Source organism: Danio rerio, chromosome 13 (genome assembly GCF_052040795.2).
Source record: "Danio rerio strain M-AB ecotype USA chromosome 13, GRCz13ab, whole genome shotgun sequence".
Taxonomy (NCBI): domain Eukaryota; kingdom Metazoa; phylum Chordata; class Actinopteri; order Cypriniformes; family Danionidae; genus Danio; species Danio rerio.
This window is the reverse complement of record NC_141033.1, coordinates 24,972,396-24,997,916: the sequence shown is the minus strand read 5'-3', so window position 1 is coordinate 24,997,916 and position 25,521 is coordinate 24,972,396. Positions and strand designations below refer to the sequence as shown.

The window sequence follows — 25,521 nt, the reverse complement described above, 5'->3', positions numbered from 1 at the left end:
TATGAATTTTATTCTAATTTGCTGCTTATCAATAGTTATTAAAAGTAGTAGTTAGGTTTAGGTATTAGGTGTGATTAGATATGTAGAATGAGATTATGATGAAAAATATAAACTTTACAAGTACAAATAAGCAGGCAATATCTTAACAACTGGCAGATAATAAGTCCTTAGTTAATGGTAAGAAGTGGTACTGTCATATGCTCTTCCCTTTCTCTCTGCATTCATGTTTTAATACTTTTACATTATCACTTGATTCCAAACAGTGCTTCGTCAACTCCCAGACAGTCCAGTGATGTTCCTGGCCAGTAGTAACGAAGGTGCAAACGGATCAGGCACAGTGCTTTTTGAAAGCGTGGCTCTAAATCATGGTCAGTTGTACTCACCGAAAACAGGTGCTTTTCGTGCCCCGACATCCGGCGTCTACCTCTTTGTGGTGACACTGGACTTTGGATCAGGCCTCTCTCTGGCTCAGTTAAAGAGAGGTGAAGAGGTAGTGGCCTCCATGCGGCAGAACCCGAGGAAGTTGGGAGCACCTGCAACACGCGTCATCATTCTGGAAATGGAGCAAGGAGAGGAACTCCGTCTAGAGCTGGTGCAGGGAACTATAGAGCGCAACAACCCACAAGATAACACATTTGCTGGTCTCTTAATGCTGCAGACAACCTGAGAACACAAAGCATTCTAATGTGCAAAAAAAAACTGAAAGATGGCAAATTACTTCCGCCTGTTTTTGCAGTGCTCACCACTTAAAACTTCTCTTTCGATATCTGAGAGACTAAAATAACAGCTTATGATTGCAACAGGTTATTGAGCCATTGGGCACTGTTTGTAACGAGTGAGATTTGGGTGCGTTTACATGACAAAACTGCCAACTGCTGGCCTGGCACATACACTCCAGTTTTTAGTTTATTCATTAATCCAAATGAATGAGAATAATTTTGACAGTTATCGTCCCTGCATAAAATGTTTCCATTTTTAGTATATTGTCATTTTAGAATAGACTTCAAAATATTCTCTTTTTTCAGTTTATACCAAAGAAAGACAAGACACGCCAAAAACATAAAACATTAGTGTATTAAAATTATATTTTGTAAAAGCTTACATGGACAAATAGTATACAGAGTTAGAGGCCTACTCGAAAGCCACACTTTCAAAATGGGGCTAAATAAAAACAATTACCTGTCTCCAAATTAAACATTATGGGTCCTATAATACATTCCACATAGTTGGGCTTGGTGATACTATGGTAAAGCACACTGAAATATCTACAGGCATATATACAGTATGGTAAAACTCATACTCATAATATTTCATAACTCTGATTAAAAAGGAGATTTTCAGGAACAGAAGCCACAAGCAATGGGTGCAAAATGCTGTTAATGGGAAATTCAGACTAACAGGTAAATGTCCCTTAAAACAGTGGAATTGTAAAAATGAAATTATTTCTCTTTCATTAATTTCTGTCTTGGTTTCATTTGAAAAAACATAATATGAAGCATACATTTCACAGATACATTTTCCAGATTCCTTGTATAGTGAGAATTCCCTAGCATATTCTACAGTACGCCATGCTGGGGTGAGAAAATGTTACTATTTTAGAACAATTATTTATTTTTAGACTTATTTTGTAAGCATTTTAGTTAATATGGCATTTTGTTTTAATCAAGATGCTCTTTTGGCATACTGTACCGGAAGTATGTGACAAAGCACCTTAGTCTGGCACTGATATTATCAAAGCATTGTAAATTCACACTTCCTGTCCTTAAGGGTCCAGATAATGGTGTAAAGAACGATTGTGAATTGTTGTTTTGTTACTATTACTAATCACATTGGTTTTTTCAATGGCACTGAGAATAATAAACAAGTATACTAGGAAACAACACTGTATTATTTTTTAAAATAATAATGAAATTAAATCTGCGTGGGAGTTCTGTAAACATGTTATGTAACAGTAAAGTGTATTTAGGATCACACCACTTACCTAAACTGTATTTTTGGCAGCACTAACTGAAATATTAAGCACTGATGACTAACAGATGTTACTCAGTCATTTCCTTCACCTTCAGACACCTCAAACATAAAGTTTAAACACATGATTATTATATTGGCAGAATCATAGTACCAAAGAAAAGACCCAGTTTCTCAGAATGAAGTGAACTCAGGAATGCATTGCATCCACAAACACTAAATTGAATTTGGTGACTTTAAGATGCATCATAATCATACATCATAACTCAAAATCTGCCTAATCGACAAAAGCCACTCAGCTGTGCATCAGAATGAGCGGTTAACTGATTTAAAAATGGGCTGGTTTACGTTTCATATTAAAATATATGGTCAAAGGCTTACTGGAAGAGTCAACTGGGAATGTTTCTATTTTGAGGATGTAAAAACAAAAAAAAAATGCATGCTTTAAACATCGCAAACAATATATCACTCATGCAACAAAATGATTAACACTCGTGTGAGAAACCAAACTGTGTCTACCAAAAAGCAGCATGCATATAGTATCTTGACCTTGAACCGTCTGCGGAGGCGGGGAGGGACTATGTGTTGATTCATAATGTTTGTCAGAGTACATGGCGAAAGTAGGACTACTGTATAGTTAAATTAAGTTTTTTTTTAAGCCACACATCAGACAACTAGAGGCACAAATAATCTTCCTCTAGATATTATACAACGGCTGTTACTGGACGAGATTATATTGATAGAATATTGTTTTGCTCTGTTTTCAGTTCACCTATTACTATATTTACATCATACATTAAATCACAGTTTGCTTTACATAGATTCCATGAGAAGTCAACAGCAATTCATCCATATGGCAGGAGATTTATCCCAGAATCGACAGAAACAGCTGAGTGTATTTTAAGGCAGGTGGGTTTATATCAGTCTTTCCCAAATCCACCAGAACATCCTACTCTGGCGCAGTAATCCACTGATCCAAGTCCACAACCATACAGCTTTCACAGAAAGCAGCAAAGGCACCACGTCTGATCCAACAGAGGAGGAGAGCTTGATTTATTTCAGTGTCAGATTGAGTCCCTCCTCTGTGAAGATGCTGATGATGTCAGGAAATAATAATAAAAAATCCCTCCATTGGTCAGATTTTAATGTCTTGAGATTCCACCATTTTGGCTAAAGTCTTCTTGACTCGTAGGATGGTTAAGCGTGATGCAGGATTGTGGGCCCAGCATTCAGACATCAGCTTCAGCATGGCCCTTAAGCACTAGGAAGACAAATCTTATTTCACAACATGTACTTCTCTACTGGAAATATTTATAGATCTGAAGCAAGTTGCAATTAAAGAGATAGTTCACCCAAAAAACGAACATTCTGTGATTTTCTCACCCTTCACTTGTCACAAACTCTATTGACATTCAAATAGAGTGGTCCCTTATTAATCGCAGGAGTTACGTTCTAAAAATAGCCCGCAATAGATGAAATACTCATTATACTCTTTCACGATGGTCCACAGTTAATCAGGACGCAAAACACAATGAGCTATTCAAGACACAAAACACAATGCGCTGTAAAAAAGCATGTCAAAAAGCACTAAAAAAATCTGCGAAACTGAGAGACCGCAAAAGGTGAACTGTGTTTCAAAAAAATGTTGAAAACCTGTAACCATTAACCACAGTATTTGTTTTTCTACTATGGAACTCAGTGGTTACCAGTTTGTAACGTTCTTCAAAGTATCTTTTGTGTTCAACTGAAATCCATAAAGGTTTGGAAACACCTGAGGGTGAGTAAATAGTGGAGGAATTTCCATTTTTAGGTGAACTAGGCCTTTAGGAAACCTTTGGCAATTGTCAGATTTTTTCAAATGTACTGAATGGTTTGAATAAAATATGCAATGTTTCAGTCAAGTTTATATTCATGTTAATGTCAGAACTTCAGATTCAGATTTTCAATCACAACCACAAAAAAACTTTCATTTTGATCAACTCCCATTTTCTGAAAATAAAAAAGCTTGAAATGACAATTTGGAAATGTTATCAAACTTGTATAGACTAAAAGAAACATTTCCGTTTTATTCAAACCCATAGATGATAAATCCAGAGAAAGAAATAATTGTCAAGTGCTCTCTTTTTATAGCTGTGTATGTGATGTTTTCTTAATATTCTTTAACTAAAGCTAACTGTATAATTTCAAGAAAAACACATTTTAATTGCACTTCTTCAAACAGCACTGCACAAGCAAGCAGTGCCATCTAGCAGCTAAAACATAATTGTGAACATAATCTGTAAATATACTGCCATCTGCTGGTCAGAAATAGTCTGCAGACTCACCTCATCACTGTTCCATCTGTTGGATACGGTGGGCCGCAGTCCTTTGACACAAACAACCTCCAACATGTCTTCATAAGATGGGTCTGAAGGCACCATCTCATAATATGGCAGCTGATACTCCTCAACAATCCCTTGGAAACAATAGATTATTGTTGGATTCAGTTTTAAAAACATCCATCATCTTCCAGAAGCTACCTGTTTTCATAAAAATCTAAAATGTCTCTGATTAATATTCTAAAGTGTGTTTTATAATGCAATTAATATCATACAAAAAAAAACTTAGCACACCAGATTTAGTTTGGAGCAGAATGAAAGAGACATGAGTGTATTTGTATAATGCATTTTGCGCTTTAAAGTGAAGTGAACTCAAAGGTTGAAGTCTTTCTGCTAATGTCCATTAAACATTATTGCTAATTTATATAATATGAGAGCTTTTGTTCACTCGATTTTGATTGAGCAATCTAAAACTTTGTTTTGAGGACATATGTGACTCATGAAAAATAGCGTACACAATATTAGAAATTACTTTAAAATGATTGTTAGTTGATGTTCAGTTATTTTAATAACCAAGTTAAAAAGTTAACTAATCTTACATGATCAAATTGTTCATATACTGAGTTTCCATATATAATTCTTTCAGAGTTTCAAATGATATGGAAAAGCTCTTAAAGGCATAAAGGTAAATGTACAAGACTGAATTTTAGCTATAAATACCTCCAGTGACACAGCGTCTGGCCATTTCCCAAATAACCAGCCCATAGCTGTAGATGTCCGCCATGATGTAGGCCTGGAAATGATTCTTATTCAGAGTCTCGTCCAACACTTCTGGAGCCATGTAGCGCCTGGTTCCCATACGTGTGCTTAATGGGAGGTCCACTTCATTTGTGTCACTGAGAAAATAAAATCCTCAAAATGACCAAACTAAATAAAAACTAGCTTCAGATTCAGATCAACACATCTTACAAATGTATAAATGTAAAATTGAAATAAATTCAAAGCACCTGTTGAATTTGACAGCAAGGCCAAGGTCAGCGATGCAGCAGGTGCCGTTTTTCTTGATGAGGATGTTCTTGCTCTTCAGGTCTCTGTGAGCGATGGCTGGTTTTCCCTGCGTGCCGTAGATCTCCGTATGCAGGTGACACAGGCCACAGGCTGCAGAGAAGGCCAGTCTGAGTAGAGCCTGTGTGTCCAAAGTCGTGAACTTCAGATAGTCATACAGAGAGCCATTCTCATGGTAGTCTGTGATCAGGTACAGCTGCGTAGAGGCTCCTGTGCCATTTATATCAGCAGCGATAAAGCCTTCAGGGAGACCAGAGAGAGGTGTCACAAAGGAAAACATCAAAATCGTCAGGGCTAGGTACATATTCAGATTTGATTTAAATTCCCCAATTCTTGATTTGATTTAGTGAATACAAATTTAATACAAATACTGCTTGTTATAACATGCCTAGGTATATCATACTTCTCCACTAACATGAGGCAAATCATCCACAAAAAAACTGATTCATGGCTTTTGAGAAATTATACTGAATCAAGCACAGTTCTAAAAATATATATGTTAAGAAGTATAATCTATATTTTTGCCTGGCCCTAGAATTGAAACTCAATGACAAACATCATGAATGACATTTTACCGAGTATGTTCTCATGTCTCATGAGCACGGTTTGATAGATCTCTGTCTCTCTGAACCAGCTGGCCTCCTCTCGGGTAAAGAACACCTTCACTGCTACCTTCTCTCCTCTCCACCGACCAAGCCACACTTCTCCATATCGTCCTTTTCCGATCATTCGCACTGTCTGGATCTGCTTTGCGATAGTGCGCTGCACCTGTAAGATGTGAACAGAGGCACAGTTAAAACACAAGACATCGTCAGGCACAGTCATTCAGTGAGCATTTGTGATTTCTCACCAGCAGAGGGAGTCCAGAGCCACTGCCTGAGGTCTGAGACTGGTTGATGAGGTCTTTCAGGGATTCTCCTGCTGGGATAAAGGCCTCGTCTTGCTCCAGGTCTCTGTGGTAGCGCTGCCTCTCTGTCTGCCACTTATACCTGATGACAAAACACAGTCAAAGCTGTTTTTTTGTATCCTTGATGTTAAAGAGATCACTCCTGACTCCTTATAAACAAAACAATATTTGCTGTATGCTATAGCACTTTAAAAGATTTATTTTCACAAGCCAAGGAACAGAGTCTTGCCCCTACTTGCAGTAACACAATAGTGTCTCTTTTGACAACAACAGGCCATGATGTGGGTGGCATGTGTTTTCAGAGGGCATTTCGCTTACAGTTCAGTGATGTGGAAAAACAGGCATGTCACAAGCAGCCATTACATGTAAGAGCTTTAGTGTGTTTTGCTGCTTAAGTGCGGTGATGATCTCACCTGTAATAACAGATGACAGTGACACAGATGAGAGCACAGAAGCACACAGTCACTGAGATGAGAAAGGCCAGCCAGTGAGGGTCTGGTGGTTCTGTAAACAGATCAAGAGAAAACATATGTCCATCATAAAGGCATTAGCTGAGCCAGGGCTCAATCAGCAGAGCACACATATAATATTATTCATCTAAAACTAATTTCCAGCATCAATATCCTGGCCTTCAGTTTCACATGATCCTTATGAAATAACTGTAATATGCTGATTTGGTTCTCAATATATATATATATATATATATATATATATATATATATATATATATATATATATATTATATGTGATTATATGTATATTATATTATATTATATATTATATTATGTATATATATTATATATGAAATCACTGTTGTGAGGGGTAGCTAAAACTGGAGTCTGGTGAAAATTTGTAAATGAACAATCTCCAATAAATTAATCTTACAACACCATCAAATTCAGCAGTGCAGCAGCTTACCCGAGTCTCGAGGCGGCAGCTCAGGCTTCAGGTCTTGATTACAAAAATCAAACTGGCAGCATTCAATGGTTCGACGAGTCTGTGCAAACTGTGAATCCTGTGAAAAAACACCTTTTAAATGAGTACAACTTATTTAATTACATAAAAGTACAAAACACTTACATGAAACAACTTTCTTTACCTTGCACTGAAAGTGTGAGCCCTCATATTTCATACAGCCTGAGCTTAAGATCACATCTCCATTTTCATCTTCCTCAATAATTGCGAAGCACTGCCCATTGGTCCTGTTGGGTTAAAAAAAAAAAAACCTCATCAACTTCAATGTTTTTAGAAAGCACAATCTTGATCATTTAAAAGGTGCATGTGGCCCTCACTCGCAGGTATTGTTCTTGGCATCATCGGGGCAATGTCCTGAGCAGTGGCAGCTGAGGAAGCGAGCAGCATCTTCTGGTGCAATAGTAGAGTCATCCCCAGGTCTCCTGGAGTCCAGTTTCACTCCAGTGCCCTGCAGCACATGATCAGGATTCTGACCTGCTGGAAGTTGTAAAACAGTAATAATCAGTGGCAGCTCAGAGACACCAAATGACTAATCCAAATCTGCACTTCCAGAAACTGCATTATGACTGTTGAATTCACCATTGCTTTTGTTTTGAAAGACAATACTTTTATCCAGAAATTGATCTAAACTGACAGTTAACACGTTCAAGGTTTCAAGAACAAAAAACTACCAAGACTTCAACAATAAACTAACCAAATTATGGCAAAAAAAACATTTAACAAAATAATGGCTTACATTTTTTTTGGTGGTTATTTCTCGGACATATTTAATGGTGCAACTAAACTAACAAAATTATTAATCCACCATATGTACATTTAACGAGCAGTTTCTGTATAGATATACTACAGACATTTAACTATCATTAAATATCAACTACTGATATTCAAGTGTCAATCCTCAACAGGTCCACTGTCTCCAACTATTTGTGTCATCATAGCTGCTCATGTTTAAATTCAGTTTATGTACATCAATAATATCAAAAAGTGCTTTCCATTTTACACGCTAACAAAACTGCATACTTCTTATTTTGAATTTCAGATAAAAGGAAGTTTTCTGAGCTTACTGATTTCAGTTACTGATGTTTTCTCATGTCACCATGCACGAGAATGTACTGTTGTAGCTTTTCTATTGAGACTGACTCTACTGCAGGCGTTCCAGTCCAGACTTGTCAGTAAAACAGCTAATCACTCACAAAGCAGCAGTTTGAGAGATTGGGCGGCAGGACGACACGGCGCTCTCTTTATCAGCTGCATTCCATCCTCAGATCCCATTACTAGTCTGTCTTATACAGCCATTCCGTGTGCTGCCGATCTTACAATTAGACTGGACTCTCTTACTGGACTAATTCTATTAGGACACAGTGATTAAATAGAGAGCTGGGCAGGATAAAGGAGCTTCTGTTGCTCTTCAATTCACTGCATAATTCAATGGATCGCCCACTATGTACATAGACTGAAAATGTGATTAATGAGGACATATAACTCAATATAAACAGCATAAGGCTAACAGAATAAAAAGGATATACCAGTAGAAACATGATATCATGAAGAACATTTCCTAGCACGTTTAAGCCAATCACAGTAGGGTTTGATATGCCACTGTTGAATCTAGAATGCCTTGGTAAAAGACAGCACATTTAGCTCTAATTTAATAAATCTAAATTTAATATATTTAAAAGGGTCAGAAACAGAAACTTTCCAAATTCCTGTTTTTCTAGGTAGCAGAAAATGCAAACAGGAGTAGAGAATGCAGTCAAAAAATAGATCAAGCCAAAACAAAATTGCTAAATTTGAGAGATTTAATCCGAAGAAGTCTGGAAAAAAAAATCCACAGATTGCAAAGAACCCCATTACTACTGCATGATCTCTGCTAAATGAATGTAAAAACAGCTCATTACCGCTGATGTCTAATTCATAGTTATATATTTTAATGTATCCATATAAATCATTTGCCTTGGCTGACACACCTGAATCATCTCACCAGTGTCTTATTATTTCCTCGCCTTCATTTATTCATTTTCTTTTTGGCGTAGTCCCTTTATTAATCATGGGTCGCCACAGCAGAATGAACTGCCAACTTATCCAGCATGTTTTATGCAGCGGATGCCCTTCCAGCCATAGCCAAACACAGGGAAACATGCATACACTCAAGACACATACACTTCGGCCAATTTAGCTTTTTCAATTCACCTATGGCGCATGTCTCTGGACTGTGGGGGAAACTGGAGCACACGGAGGAGAACCACGGCAACATGGGGAGAACATGCAAATTCCAGAGAGAAATGTCATTAAACCAGTGACCTTCTTATTGTGAGGCGATTGTTCTACCCACTGCTACCCCATGACCCTTCCTTACATTCATTTTATCTCAAAACTTTATTACTTTACATGTTTTGTGAAAAACTAAATAAAATATTGTGAGAAGTTTGTGTTTTGGTCTACACAATGAATTTGGGTTCATTTTGACAACAAGCTTTGATTTAGTTTCATTTAGTCTTATTTTAGTCTACTGAATCATTTTAGTTGACTACACTTCCAAAGATATTAGTCATTTCGTTAAATAAATTATACTTGGTTTAATTTAAGTGTAATAGGCCTTTTGCACACTTCCTGGTTCCGGTAAGCGAAACCGCGTACGACAATATCTGGTTTCAATGCGACGGAGTAAGAAAGAATGGCAGGGTCATTTCATCGCTGTAATTGCCGCGTTCCCGGCTGCTCCAACTCAAAAAACCGACACTCTTACTTTAATTTCCACGATTCCCCGAAAGACGAAGGACAGAGAACATCATGGGTGAAATTATTAGAGCGGTTGAATGTCGTTTCAAGTTATATGCGGGAGTGTGTTCGCATGCTGTATGCACTTCAAAGCGAAGATTATCATGTTTTATTAAAGACTCGTGTTTTTAGTTTTATTTTAATGAGTAATTAAAATATAGACAAAACTCCAGTTAAGCTATCTGCCTTCCACAAACAAGTGCTCATCATGGTCATTAATCTATAAGCATGATTTCTCCCCACATTGTTGTTTATTTTGGATTAATAGACAATTCAATGATGTAAATTGTATTTTTGTATTGAATATGATGAGACGGTTTTACACCTATTTTGGCATTGTACATAGTCAGCTTATGGGGTGAGGTGCAAAACTGTATTATTAACAATTCTTTTGTGTTCAAAACCTCTTTAATCATTATGGAAAAATGTACATTTGTACTTAACTTGATTATCCTAATCTAGAGGAAAATAGTTTTATTTATTTAATTTGCTTATGTTGTTAACAAAATTGTACATTCATAAATGTAAATTTACAAATATGAAACCAGATTTTAAGGTATTGATGACTAAAATATGCTTGTATAATACCAGTATCAACTCTCTAAACAAGACAGCTCGACCCACTTTAAAAATGTGTGAACTCTACAATGTATTTAATTATTACATATGTTATATTACATTTTGTATATTTGTATTTTATTTATAATTACCCCCTGGCATGTATATTTTTGTATTGTAAAATGTTATTTGCTGTTCTTCAAATACATAACAAAAATAGATTTTTTTCCACGAGTAGGAGCTAACGTGTTTCCAGACTTGAGAAAACCTTACGAGCATTAAACAACCTGTAATGTATGGGGCTCCCACATTGACCGATAGCAACTCGCCTGTACAACTACCTACCTACCTACCTACCAACCTACCTACTATTCACTAAATCTGACTCTAAATAAAAAGGAAGGAGGGGGTTAGCACAGTTTACAGACGAGACTACTGACATAAAACTAACCCTGCTGGATGTTAATAGCCAGGTTAATCTTGCTTACGAATGCCTTGAATGAGCAGATCTTATGCTGTTGGCTGTGCACCTTACTGGAACCTGACATTGCAAACGCTTTGTGTAAGACCACATTCTGCAAATCGGTATCATATTTTAAATGCTGTTTTATTCAGGCAGTTTTACACATTCACCGAACAACATCTTCCTGTCCATATTATGGCAAAGTTGACAGTGAGAAAGTCATCCGCTGTCCTGAGGCTGTCATGTTTCTGCGACTCCTAGCAGACCCGGAAATAGCGATACATTGCTTCGAAGGGCGTTTCCGGTGTTCAATTCCGCTGTGAAAAAGGTCTATTGAATTAAAAATATTGTATACATTTATTAATCAACTTAAAATTAAATAAGCCATTAAAATATGGAATATAGATTTTCCACAGAAGACCAAAAAATAGAAATGTATTTTTAATTTATAGCATAAGAAATATGTAAAATTATGTGTTGGCAATAAATCCACATGTAAGAACAGTAATCTGTTGACAATGCAAGATTTCTCAATTATTTAGCAAACCCTTTACTTCAACATGGTGAAGAAGTCTTTTTGTCCAGACTTAAATAGTTTTGAAGGGGATAGAAAGGGCTTAAATAGTTTTGAAGGGGATGATATCGCTTTTGATTTTTGCTTTTATCAGTGATTTCCTCCCCACACGATTTATACAGATTCTTTTTTGACTTGAGATCGAACGTGAGGTTGACCAAAGTAAATTCTCTTCTTTTTCTCCCAACTGTTGGAATTTCATTACAGTTTAAGGCTGATTTTTACTTCTGCGTCAAGCGCACGCATATGCTATGGCGCTGACGCATAGCCCTACACCGTGGCCATCGCTGACGTATACCTCTCAAAAAATTTAACTACACGTCGCAACGACGCATAGTGCAAGTTCTGTGATTGGTCAGCTTGGTAGCGCTGATGAGTCTGGGCAGGACCGAGAGCCGCACTAACGGCGCGAGCCCAATGGAGCGATTGTTTACAAGTGTGGAGTCCCTCAAAAGAGCTCTGGATGGAAAGTTTTGTTTTGCGTTTACCTCCTAGTTAAAATTGTTGCATGTCCGCCGGTTCCTGCCTCAAAATGAGCGAGTTTGAGCCACTTGTACATCCCGAAAGCGTTCAGAAAGAACAAAACACAAGCGAAGAAACTCGACACAGAGACACATTAACACCTTACTGCCAACTAGCGTTTTGGAAGTGTTAATGCAGACCAGCAGAAACAGCGCGCAGAAGTATAAATGCACAGCTACGTGTGTTGCATGCGCCGTGGGTTACGCCGGTCACTTGACGCAGAAGTATAAGTCAAGTTTTAAGCAGAAAGACACCCCTATGGAAGATGATTTAATCGCATTCTGTGTCTACTGGTGGATTGGTTTACTTTTCAAATGTAAACATATGTGCAGTTGTCGTCATCACTTAATTTTTATTTAGCTTTCGTCTTTTTTTTCCTGAAACTTATGCCATGAAATTAACATTGCAAAAAATGCCAGAGGGACTCCCATTTTATGAATACAAAAAAGTACAAAAGATTTCTACCAAACTTTTCCTATTCTTATAATAATCGCAGTGAACTTTAACTGAGGCTCATAAGGCTAAAATTGTTATAATAATTGATTTAGAAAAGTGTAGGCCTAGTTAAAGTTACAAAATTAAAGTAAAAAAGGTAAAGAAAATGAAAATTTGGTGGTCTACAAAAGCAGTATCTTAATAATGGGGGTTAAAAGAGTGGTGTGATAGCAGGAAACGTTAGCAAAACAGTTGATCACAACACAAACATGAGTGCTGGAGAAACACCCTGAGAAAACAGAGCTGATGGAGGCTGTGCAGTTAAATGTCCAGATAAAGCTTGTGAAGCTGGGAGACGCTGCCTTTGATATGCTCAGTCTATCAGAACGATTCTAGACCGCAAACTAAATGACGCATTCAGCTTCTCAAGTGCTCTTGTGCAGGGTGCGGACAGAGTCCATATCTTACCTACTTAAGTGGATCAAACACACTGTCTCATGTTACTTTACTAAACTATAAAAATCAACTCTTAAACAGAATTACACTGTCTAGACTTAATCTCATTCAACTGCTCGCAGGGGATTTTAATGAGGTCATTTCTGTAATTGAGCTACTCATAAAGCAAATGTAAGAGGTTGTGTGGCCTTCAGCCCAGGCTAAAGAAGACAGTCCCCTTTTTTTGGCGACAGACCCCTACGCACAGTGCCAGGATGGAAATCTCACATAAGGAAAAGGATGGGCAAAGATCAGATGGGAAAACCAGTAGTTCCCTTTCCTTTCCTTTACCTTTGGCATCTTTTTCACCATTCTCTGCACTCAGTGCTTAAGCAAGGATTAAATGATCTCGAATGATTTAGGAATGAGGTATTTACTAGGGCTGGGTTTTTAATCAAAGACAACTTTCATGTACATTTTATCAGTAAAGCCAATTCTAGTATAACTCCAGTGCATGCTTTCAGATGCAGCTACACAGTGTCAGTACTCTGACAAGCTACGTAAAACCAAAAACCAAAATTGATTTAATAAGATAATAATAACATCAAAATAATATGTTAATGACAGCTGTTTGTGTAGCTTCTCAATGAACTACTGTTCAGATTAGTACTTTAGTAAACTCATTTCATAAATTCAGTGGAATACTTGAAATAAATCCTTTTGTAAAATGATTCTGCAGTTGTCTGATTAAAAGTCACGCTGAATGAGTAAAAGTAGTTAAGGTTCTTCTTGTTTGGAGATGCTGCATGAGATCTCTCTGGCCTTCTTTGGAGATTTACTACAGATCACTCAACCCTGCTTCCCTGACAAAATGTGCATAACAATTGCAGATATGCTCAACCGCCTTCGTGAATTCATTTCAATAAATCACCCAGCCAAAATATTTACTGCAACTTTACAAAACTCAATGGAAGTGGCTGAAAGAGCAACATTAACAATGTTAGGAATCTCTCAAGCACTTCAAAATAGATGCCAAGCAGTATTTCAGTCTGAGTAAAATAAATTTTTGCCCACTGCTGGCCAGAAACTGGATGTGGGCGATGATTGATTTGTCAGAGGGGCCCATTAGAGCCTTCACATTCACATGTGTGCCTAATTCTGCTGCCAGTTACAGTGGAGACTGAGGTCTGGCAGAGCATCCCTCCATAATGAGACTCTCTAGCAGATACACACCATTACACTCATGAAAGAAAAAGAGCAAAGGGAAGAAAAAAAATGTGCATTTTCAGTTAAATTCACCCTTTAATAGCAATTTATAGTTTCATTGACATGACTTTATTGAAGTTCACTGAAGAATCGTGTTCAGTTGTTTAAAAGTTACTTCTTCATCTGGGGGAAATAAATACTTGTATCAGGTGTACAGTGGGATAAATTGTTAATGTGCTATTCATGGATCAAATTTGCTTGTATTTTAATGCATTCAACCCAGTGAAAAAAACGGGGTAAATGCCATTCTGCATTTGAAATACTTTCTTCTCCCCTAGGAGGAGTGCTAACCCTATTCACTATTCAACTCAGGTAGAACACTACAATTGCTTAAAAAAAACAAAAACACTTTGCACTGTGAAGGCAACTGAGGGCTTTCAGTCACCAATGTCACCTCTCTGTTTCTTGAAGATTATGTTTCTGAGGTGCAGACACCTGCCTGAAATTACATCTCAGGGGTGCATCTGATGAGCAAGTAAAAAAAAAAGTACTATAGAGGTATTTAACTAGGCGTTACACAACTCTAACACTAAGAGAAACAACAGCACATTGAGAATTCAAATGTCCTCACTTTACTGCCGCTTCTCTGGTTTCAACCATCTTCTACTTTTCTGCTGCATCTACAAAAATACACCAGCAAGGACATTAGACTGATGTTTGATATAATATGAACTCGAAAGGAAAACTGAGCCATTTGAAAATCTGACTACTGAGCATGTTATGAGACCTCTCTTTCTCTCAAATAATTCATCAGAATAATGATTAAAATGTAGAATGTAATCGAAAGACTAGGGCTGTGCGATTTGGGGAAAACAAATGCTGCTTTTATTTGATATTAATTAGTCTATTAATATTTCCAAATAAGCAGACGCCATCATCCCACCTGTCAGCGCTTTTCTGTTTGTTTTCCTATATTTATTGTGGACATAGTTTGGTTGCGCAATTCTGATTGGTCAGAACAAAAGTGTACTCACTCAATTGTATAGTAAGACTGTCACACACTCAGCCAGCAGTCACGCATATGCTCTGGGCGGGATATTAAATAATACATATATTCCTATTGCAGCCTTTTGCGATTAACTAATCACAACGTTTCAATTTGCGATTGCGATTTGATTAATCGCACAGCCCCACTAAAAACCAAACTAAACTTTGTGTATTTATGGCAATATCTGAGTAACTGATCCTAGTTTCATCCCTAACAAAGTATGAGGATACCTACTAGTGCAACCCCATTTTCATATCTAAGTTCATGCGGCAGTTGCTGTAAATGCTAAAGTTATGTGCTACTTCAATCTTTAATAAGACAGTTTGACTTTAAAATAATTTTTCATTTAAATTATTTGTCAAAGGTATTATTAAAATAGATGCCATATTAGTCCACACAAAATATGAGTAAATTACGGCGCCAGCTATAAATCATTTTAATAATTGATAAATCTATCACTGCTATCAATGTTTCATGTAAATGTACCCAACACTCTTACATTTTAATTGTCTTTAAAGGGAGTGTCCACCTCCCACATTTAACTTAAAGCCATGTTCAAAAATTTCTGAATTATGTTTTCTGACAAGAACTTTCAAGATGATCCTGCTGTACTTCATTCTAAAAAAGCTGCACTTTAAAGTCTTTTGATAAAGATGTTTAACGTTACTTTAAATCGCAATGTTAGCATTTAGCCTTGACGCAACAGTGTGGAAGAAATAAAGGCTTTATAACTTTACATTAGATCCTAATGTTAGCATTCAGCCTGAACACACAACAGTGCGGAAGAAATAAAGACTTTATAAATTTATATTAGATTGTTATGCTAGCATTGAGTCTTAACACGCAACAGCGAAGACTAAAGGCTTTATAACTTTACATTAGATCGTAATGTTAGTGTTTAGCCTCAACACAACACATCACGAAAAAAGGGAAAAAAGATAACACTGGCTGGCCATTACATATTGCAGCCATATGATCTTCAGTCAAACTGACAAGGTGCTTGCATGCAAATAGCTTTACGTTTCGTGTTATGTTCGAGATCATTTCTGTCGTTTACTCTGGCTGTCGCTTTTCTTTCAATCTGTCGCTTTTGCACTTCTGTTTACTTGTCCAGGAAGTGGTGCCTTATATGAATTTAATTTTTTAAAAACGAAACATTGATTACTACATTTTTAATCGATGATTTTTTTGTAATTGATTAAATAAATAATTCTATTAAAAGTTTCAGCCCTAAAGTGAACAAAAAAAAAAGAAAGAAAAAACAAACAAACTACATATTATTAATAACAAATGTCAAAACAAGATTAAAACAAGAGTAAAAAAAGCAAAAAGGCCACTTGTAATATCTTAAATCTTCACACACTTATTAGGGGCTTAAATCTCAAGATCAACAGCACAAACAGACCAAGTATTTCCGGAGAACACAGAGTGTTTGGAATAGTTCATACCCACTAGCAATTGTGACCGTGCCATAAAGGAAATGGTTAATGTGCTAAAAAAGGAAGAGAGAGCGGCAACAATCACTTCAACTGCTTCCTTTAGTGGGGGGCCTCAGAGAGGCTCATGGTTCAGGAGTGAGTCATGACAGGAAAGATGCCTTTTGAACTCTATTGCATGAGTAAACAACTCAGAGATATCAGACGGTGTTCTGACCTGATCTATTGTCTTTGCACAGACAAACTTTCAGAGTTGAAGTATGTTAATATAAACAAAGTAAGCAAAATATATAAAGCTCAAGGCATGTTACAACTTGAACTGCTTTCTTTTGTCTCTGTGCCCCAAAAACTGCTTTCCAAGCAATCGGCTGGTGATGTTTGCCTTCACAGCTCATTGACCGTCCACAGCCAACCATTAGAACTGTCACTGCTGAGTTCAGTGGGAACACAGACTTCAGTTTGACTCAAGGAGGGAGTTTTTATTAAACAAAGCTATCAGTTTTCTTTGACATCAGAAAACATTAAGTTATTAAGCATATGGAAACATTTACACAGGCACATGTTATTCAGACATCAGTACTGCAGTCACACACACAAAAAAAAAAAAAACAGCTCAAAGCAACAAGCGTGCCTCAGCTTTAAACTGGTATTCATTGACTTATAATATTACATTGCATTGCATTAGTAGTTAACAAATATTTATGATACATAGCAATACTGCCACTGATACTGGCTGTGCTTTCTCTTGACAGTTCAGGAACACCTCAGTTCTGCATACTGTGCCATCTGTCACTCACTCAATGATGCTCATCTCGTTTGGTCAAGTTGAAGCTTTTGGTATGGTTTTATGCTCCACCACCATAAAATTTTTACCATGAGTTATAATTAAATTTATTCTGTTTTTGCATATAGAAATTGTGTATTAAAGCTTACCCTTTAAGCTTGTTAGGAGACAGGCTTTGATATGGTAATATGTACCCTGTCTGTCTAGTCTTCACTTTGTAACTTTGCGTTGATTGCATTTTATTCTGATTGAAATGTGTCTTTGAGTGTCATGAAAGGTGCCTATAAATAAAGCCACTACTAGTACTAATATTGATTAATATTTTAATTCATTGCCTTGAAATGTTGGAGCTTTCAAGCCAGCAAAGTAAAGGATTGTGTGTTTTGTTAAGCTTCACATTGATGAAAAAAAGTGCAGAATAACAAAACTAATTTTAATGAGTGAATAGCTTTAAATATGAAAATGCTTGAGCTAAGATCCCACAGTAGCTCTGGAAAGTGTTCTCATGTGGAATGCATACATATAACAAGGTGAACTCCAATGCCAGACTTTGCATAGAGCAGTTGCAAATAAGCTGCAAAATGTCCTTCCAGCATCTTGTGAGAGCACAATTTATATACTTGTGATAGAGCTTGTTTTAAAGAATATGAATATAAGCTACTGTGTGTTTTAAATAGAAAAGTGTGAGTTGTGACAGAACATTCTTACATTTTTGTGAAAAAACATTCTTACCTCCAGAGCAGAGTGTGAGAAGAAGACAGACTCCAGTCAAAACCACAGTGATGAACAAAAGCTGACGCATTGTCAAATTGTCTTGTCGTAATCTTTGGGATAAGGATGAGATCAGGGATGATGTCTGATTAAGCTCCTAATATGTCAGCAAGCACTAACATAGAGATGGAGCAATCAAAAATACGGCTCAAGAGGCAGAGGTGATGCAGAGAATGAGAGGAAGATGACTGGACACTAAAAGTTTAAAGATTCCTTCTCATGGGGTCCATGGCACTACAATAAAACAAGAAAAAACAAGCGATGAGTAAATCACACACGCATCAACACACCTTTCTAAGTAAGTTTAACAAGGTATCAACAAACATATCCGAGTTTACGATTAAACTCTGTGAGGCTTTCAAATCAGACTTTCCGCTGTCTGTAATATCATCATGTGATTTTATATTTCTATGAATCATCTATATGACCTGTTTGTAATTTAAGTTTGTAAAGAGTACAGGGCTCGAAATTACCCCTTTGCTTGGTAGCACCGATGCTCCTAACTTTTAAAATGTAGGCGCATCAGAAAAAAATTTTTGTCGCACCCACCAATTATAAGCACCGTTACGAGAAGTTTTATACAAACATATTTATTGCATTTAAAATCAACACTTATCAAACTAACAAGCAAAAAAATATATATGCATGCATGAGGAAAATATGTCTCAACGAAATCCTGTTATCACAAGAAAAAAACATTTTTATAACATAACTGAGTGATCAAATGATACACCGACCGCTCACCAGTTACATATAGCTGCCACTTGCACGGCAGACAGAATCTGGCGATTAAATGAAGGATTAAACCTCAGAACCTCTCGTGCTAGATGTGGCAAACAGTTAACTGAAAATTACATCCCACAGACTTTTCATAGCGGACTTGAAGCCAATGGAAGTCATTTATCCACTCTTCGAAAAGTGTAGATAGTGGATTAACATTCAGCACATGATCACTAAGATGTGTCATTATTTGTAACTTTAGATGCCATGGTTCTAAAACAAAATCTGTCAGTGTTATTTTCATTCTATTCTTCAGTGCTTTATAGGGATGTAACGGTATTGTAAATAGCGTCATACCGCAATATTAATTTTTTTCGATATTACCGAAGTCGCATGACTCTGTAAAACTATAGGTCTTCTGAGAAAATTTGCTTAGGCGAATGAAGCGAACGGGAGGTAGCGAAAACTCCAATACCCATCAGCCCATGCTTGACCATCATCCCTTGCAGTCTGTTGTCGCTACAGATCCAGTAATGCGGAAATGGAGTGTGCTGCTAGAAGCGGGGATGAAAAGAGCTGGAAAACTCTAAGGCCCCGTTTATACTAATGCGTTTTAGTTTGAAAACGCATAAGTTTTGCTACGGTTACGCCAACCGTCCACACTACGCCGGAGTTCTCGAGCGCCGAAAACGGAGCGTTTCGAAATGTGTGGATAATGTCTCAGTGTGGATAATGGAAAACGGAGACATCTGAAAACGGAGGCGGGGCTGCAGACGTTCGCCTCTCTGATTGGGGCTTTTCCTGAATATTAAGTAGCCTAACACGCACAGTTCAGTCCTGCATCCTCTCCTTGTAAGTTCAGACTTCGCAAGTTTGATCAAGGCTGCAGTCTCTTCTTCTCAGTTTGATATGGAAAAGCAGACTATACCGAGGACACGGGTAAATCTTCAAAGGGAACAGTGTACTTTAAACTTCATTCACATCACCCTGGCTTCGTTGTTTCACTTTATCAACAATAAAATGTAAACATGATTTAAGGAACTGCCTATTTTCATTTTAATATTAGCAACTTAGACAGCAGACATGTTGAGGCGTCGTGCTGCATAAGATGAGCGTCATCTTCACTGTGTGGATATTTATAACAAAACGGAGCCGATAACAACTGCCTCCTTTCAATTTCAGTGAAAATACGAAACACAGCCTCTCTTTTGCTGAGTATCAGTTTTAATAATCGATAATGGCCATTTTAAAAGTATAACATACAATAAGTTTATACATTATAGGAAATAAAGGCAAGCGATCAGTCAATATACAGAATGTACGTGCTTACATTAATCATTAACTTATCTTTGCGCTCAGCCAAAACACGTTACCTGAGAACAAGTAATAGATTCCAATGACCAAAGTCAGGGAATATGTCGTTAGATAAAGACAACAAGATAAATTAAATATCCCGTTTAATAAATATAGTGAGATTAGATCCAGCGGGAGATGCTTGATGAGAAGTCCGACTAGCAGAGCTCTCATCTGTGTAGATGGGCTGAGTGTGATTAAATGTTGAATGTGATGAGTTTTCAACAATACTAAATTGAAACTTTATTGTTTTTACATGGTTTAATAATTTTTTGTTATTAAAATTGAAGTTCCTGTTTCAAAGCTTACAGATAGATGGCTAATTTGTATGTCATTGACACTTTTGGCACTTTTTTGGAGTATTTTCATAAGTTTTGTTTTTTCCTGTAAATGATTCAATAAATACCGTACCGTGACATTCATACCGAGGTATTACCGTACCGTGAAATTCTGATACCGTTACATCCCTAGTGCTTTACATTTTCGCGGAAGTAGCTCTCCCTTTCGTCCCAAGCCAGAAGGCAGACTGAGTGTTTGTGATTGACAGCTGATATTAACCAATCCATTCATGCTCAGTTCTAAAGCAGTTGGCCAATAAGAAGAGCGCGAAGGCAGGGCAAGCATTATCGAATTGGTTTTGTTTACTGCAGCAAGTTGACATGACAACTGTTTAAAACCATTCCTGAGCACTGCGTTTCGCGTTTTAAGTGTAAAGATACATTCTGCGTGAATGTCTCCTGAATCCACACATGAGGTGAAAATTTTGCAGTAAAAACTGGTCGCGCAAAACAATTGTATGCTCTCGCACAAATGCTGCCAAATATATTTTGAGGTCGCATAGATAAAATTTCGGACGCATAGGCATCCAAAATGGTCGCAATTTTGAGCCCTGGAGTAACAAAAGAATAGAACCTGCAATTACCTTTGCAGATATCTAAAGAAAGGTAATCCTCCAATATTACGAGAAACACAGAGTCTGTTTTTAAATGCTGTAATTTCTTGATGGCAATGAACATCACTGCCCCCTTGTTTTTTTTTTAAGCTTGACCCCTCAACCCGTCAGGACGGCGCTACTCTTGAATGCTGAAACATGCTCAAATAATTTGATGAAGGATGTTCCGCAATTACCCCGTTGGCCCCTTCCAGCGTTAATAACGTGATGTGTCTGTTCCCTTGTAGGCCTGTGCGTCTCGTCGCAATTAGTGGCCCTGAGTGAAGTCTGTCCTGAGGGGGGGACAAATTAGTGGCGGAGTGGGCCGGTGTCTGTCACTTCTGATTTGCCCAAGGGGGACAAAGAGCCCCGACCTGTGCCCCACTTTCACACATCCCTGACCGGATAACAAGGGAACAAAGCTAGTCACCGCAAGGCAGGGGGACAAGATAGCTGTGCAGGCACCTACACACAGAGACAAGAAGCTGTGGCGCTGTGTGTCTGTGCGCGCGCATGTGTAAGAGCACCAGCATCAAGCATGACCAGGGAAGACCATGCAGAAAGCATGGTCAGAATACCAAAAGGCAGAAAGCCTGCAGCAAAGAACATAGATAAAATGTGTCACATTCAAACACTATAGAAAAATATAGAATTAAGAGCTACATTAAATTTGCAAGTGTATTCTAAATGTTGCAGATACCATTTTAGAAAGTATAAGCATCTTTATACAACATATAAAGATATAATGATCCTAACTTTGGGTTCAGTATGATTGTAAAAGACACCAGTCTCAGTGTAGCATAACCCCTCAGAAGTTAGTCTAATATGCAGATCTAATGCTCAAATAACATTTATGATAATAATAATGATAATTATTTGATATATTGAATATATATATTGAATATGATATATATTTTTATTATTATTATTATTATTAATGCAGAAAACAGTTGTGCTACCTAATTAATTATTTTATTTATTTATTGACTTATTTATTTATTTGATGAAACTTTTTTAGAATTATTTAAATAGCCTTGCTCTGAAATAGAAATCTTTTTAGACATTATGAATGTTTTTACTGATGTATCAAATGTATTGAATTGTAATGCATATGATTACATTGTTAAATTTCATTCAGTAATTCAGTCTTTTAAAGATGGGTTTTAAAATGTCTATATCAAGTGATTACTTATTTTTTATAGCATTTGTTTAAAAAGACATCACATACAAAACTTCCTAAAAGGCCAAATAAATTAAAGTTATTTCTCACATTTTGCTGGTAAAAATATTTTTCCTCATGTTTCCTATTTTTAAATAGTTGGCTGAGACAAAAGTTGGGTCTTCAAATTAAGAAAAGTGTAGAGAGATGGATACCCTTGACAGCGACTTACAAATTTTTAATATTAGACCGATGACACAAACTACTAAACTTTGACTTTGGAATTAAACTGTTTAAAACTCAAACTTCCCAGAGGTCATGTCTAGGATGGACATCTATCAGTCTTGTTGTTCGAAAGGAATTGGGGATTTTAAAGTAATATAAGGCACACCATGTTTTAGCATTTCATCAGACACTCCTCCAGCTTTGCCCTCTGCAAGGCTTTGGTGGCGCCATAATTTTATGTAAGGAGGCTGAATGAATAGGGGTATTGTATAGCGATGTGTAACTAGGGTGCACCTTTGCAGTCAACCTTATGTCTTACTATGGATATCACCCAATCCCTGAGGAGGGATAAAAAATTCTCTGTCCTTTCTCATGTGCTGAACATACTTTGAAGGGTTTCCTCAAATCAACAACCCAACATAAACAACACTTTACTGCAACCTACAGACAATTTTGGCTGACCAGAAGACACAAGCCATTGTACTCAAATTTGATGAAATACTGTCAAATAAATCTCCCCTTGCCATTCACTTCTAGTTTGCATGATGACCAGAGTGGTCTGGTGTTCGTCTCCCCTTGCTCTCGCTCTGTAGCCCTGCATTGGCCCGGATCTCTGGTCTCTCCTGGGGCCCCTCCTTACAGCAGGGCTCCCAGTACTAGAGGCTGCCTTCCCTCAGTGTCGGCGCTATGCCCGACATGCCTTTCAAGGCCTGCTAGACTGCAGGGCAGACTTTCTGGCTCCGCTGCCATTGTTTGCTTGGCTGCTTTGCGCCTCATCCCAGGAAAGGATTAGCATAAGAATACTTAGGCACATTGAGATGTGCCCCACAACCAACTTTCTCTCCTATCATCCTCAGCGATGGCCCACATCTCTTCATAACACAACACCAATCACCGTCAGGCAGCTGCATCGTGGAGAGTCAGTCAAGCAGAGACTTTGAACACAGCACAAGACTCCAGAGCTTTTGGTGTCACAGCAGTTGATTGCAGGAGAAGAACAAAAGTTAATCTGTGGAGCACTTGGGTGCAATGTGAGCTCCTTTGGCCAGATTCCTCTGAAGGGGTAATGGGTTGAGACACCATTCCTAGAACAAAGCCCCCAAAATTTGAGCACATTTGGCTGAGAGTTTAAGAAACTGTGCTCAACAGTCTGAGATTGGAACTGCCTGTCTGTCAAACACCACTAAAGAAGCAGATTTTAACTTTGTGCTTAAAACTCAACCAATTACAAGAAAATGACTTCAAAGGGCATACATCACTTCTAAACCCTGAAGTGTTCTCCTCATTTTCAGCAAAGCTTTGGCTGTTGTTAAAATAACAAGCTCTTGTTTGTTTTAAGCTTATAGATAAATACAGCTGTGAAATTTGTTTATTATCAAATAATGATAGATCATTATAGTGACTAAGGCCCCGTTTACACTAGTGCGTTTTAGTTTGAAAACGCATAAGTTTTGCTACGGTTACGCCATCCGTCCACACTACGCCGGAGTTCTCGAGCGCCGAAAACGGAGCTTTTTGAAAACGCTGGAGAGGCCGTTTTCATTCTAAAATGCTGCTGCTCCGTCTCAGTGTGGATGGGGAAAGACGGAGACATCTGAAAACGGAGGCGGGGCTGCAAACGTTCGCCTATCTGATTGGGGCTTTTCCTCAATATTAAGTAGCCCACACACAGTTCAGTCTCGCATCCTCTTCTTGTAAGTTAAGACTTCGCAAGTTTGATCAAGGCTGCAGTCTCCCCCTTTTCAGTTTGATATGGAAAACATACCGAGGACACGGGTAAATCTTCAAAGGGAACAGTGTACTTTATAACTTCATTCACATCACATTGGCTACGTTGTTTCACTTTCTCAACAATAAAATGTAAACATGATTTAAGGAACTGCCTATTTTCTTTTTAATAATAGAAACTTAACAGACAGCAGAAATGTTGAGGCGTCGTGCTGCATATATAAGTGTCATCTTCACTGTGTGGATATTTATAACAAAACGGAGCCTAACTGCCTCCTTTCAATTTCAGTGAAAATACGAATAGCACCCTCTCTTTTGCTGAATATCAGTTTTAATAATCGATAATTATTAAAGTATAACATACAATAAGTTTATACATTGTGGGAAATAAAGGCAAGCGATCAGTCAATGTACCTGAATTATTCATTAACTTATCTTTGCGCTTAACCAAAACCCGTGAACAAGTAACTTAATAGATTCCAACGACCAAAGTCAGGGAATTGGCCTATGTCGTTAGATAAAGACAACAACATGAATGAAATATCACGTTTAGCAAATATAGTGAGATTAGATCCAGCGGGAGATGCTTGATGAGCAGTCCGACAAGCAGAGCTCTCATCTGGGTAGAAATGCTGGAGCGCTTGCCCGAGAGTGTGTGTGTGGTCACGTGATGTGCGTTTTCAGCGTTTTGGTGTGGACGGAGAGCAGTTCAGAAACGCTGGGTAAAACGCGAGTGTGGACGCGGATCGTTTTCATTCTACAACGCCGTTTTAAAACTAAAACGCACTAGTGTAAAGTGACTAAGTGAGAAAACTTTAGTTTACAATCTCTAAAAGGGTTTTTGGCTTTTGAAGTAGTTACCCTTAGGGTAAACATAAACCTGAGTTACCTTTCTTCATGTTTTATAAAACCAAATTTACCTAATATTAGTTCATTCTTGTTACTTATAAACATATTTTACACTACAAGTCTAAACTCTGTGTTAAAAGTTTTTTTTGCAACTCATATTACTGTTAAAGTGTCATTGAAAGTGAGGGCCTACTCACACTATGCTATTCGAACCGTACCCAGGCCCGTTTCCTGGATTGTTTGAGAAGTGCGAGTGTTCTGAATCGGGCTCAGGCACGGTTCACATGGACTGCCCTGCGCTGGTTGGAAGAGG

At 37.6% G+C, this 25,521-nt stretch overlaps 2 protein-coding genes across 9 annotated transcripts in view; one reads left to right on the top strand and one right to left on the bottom strand.

Annotated features, from left to right (window-relative positions):
- mmrn2a (multimerin 2a) overlaps positions 1-1,880 on the top strand; it is a 63,481-nt gene extending 61,601 nt beyond the window's left edge. For all 3 annotated transcript variants that reach the window (XM_087277294.1, XM_087277293.1, NM_001145706.1), the window contains 1 exon segment: positions 264-1,880. In XM_087277294.1, the coding sequence (XP_087133420.1) occupies positions 264-667 (404 nt within the window). In that variant the 3' untranslated portion in view covers positions 668-1,880.
- The window catches only part of bmpr1aa (bone morphogenetic protein receptor type 1Aa), a 39,827-nt gene continuing 15,361 nt past the window's right edge, over positions 1,056-25,521 (bottom strand). For 2 of the 6 annotated variants that reach the window (XM_087278477.1, XM_087278478.1), the window contains 12 exons: positions 18,389-18,477; positions 18,205-18,296; positions 7,551-7,710; positions 7,358-7,460; positions 7,177-7,273; positions 6,672-6,762; positions 6,202-6,340; positions 5,927-6,119; positions 5,294-5,591; positions 5,007-5,182; positions 4,293-4,423; positions 1,057-3,229 (listed from right to left, as the gene is read on the bottom strand). In XM_087278477.1, the coding sequence (XP_087134603.1) occupies positions 3,104-3,229; positions 4,293-4,423; positions 5,007-5,182; positions 5,294-5,591; positions 5,927-6,119; positions 6,202-6,340; positions 6,672-6,762; positions 7,177-7,273; positions 7,358-7,460; positions 7,551-7,710; positions 18,205-18,274 (1,584 nt within the window). In that variant the 5' untranslated portion in view covers positions 18,275-18,296; positions 18,389-18,477 and the 3' untranslated portion in view covers positions 1,057-3,103. 6 annotated transcript variants of the gene reach the window in all.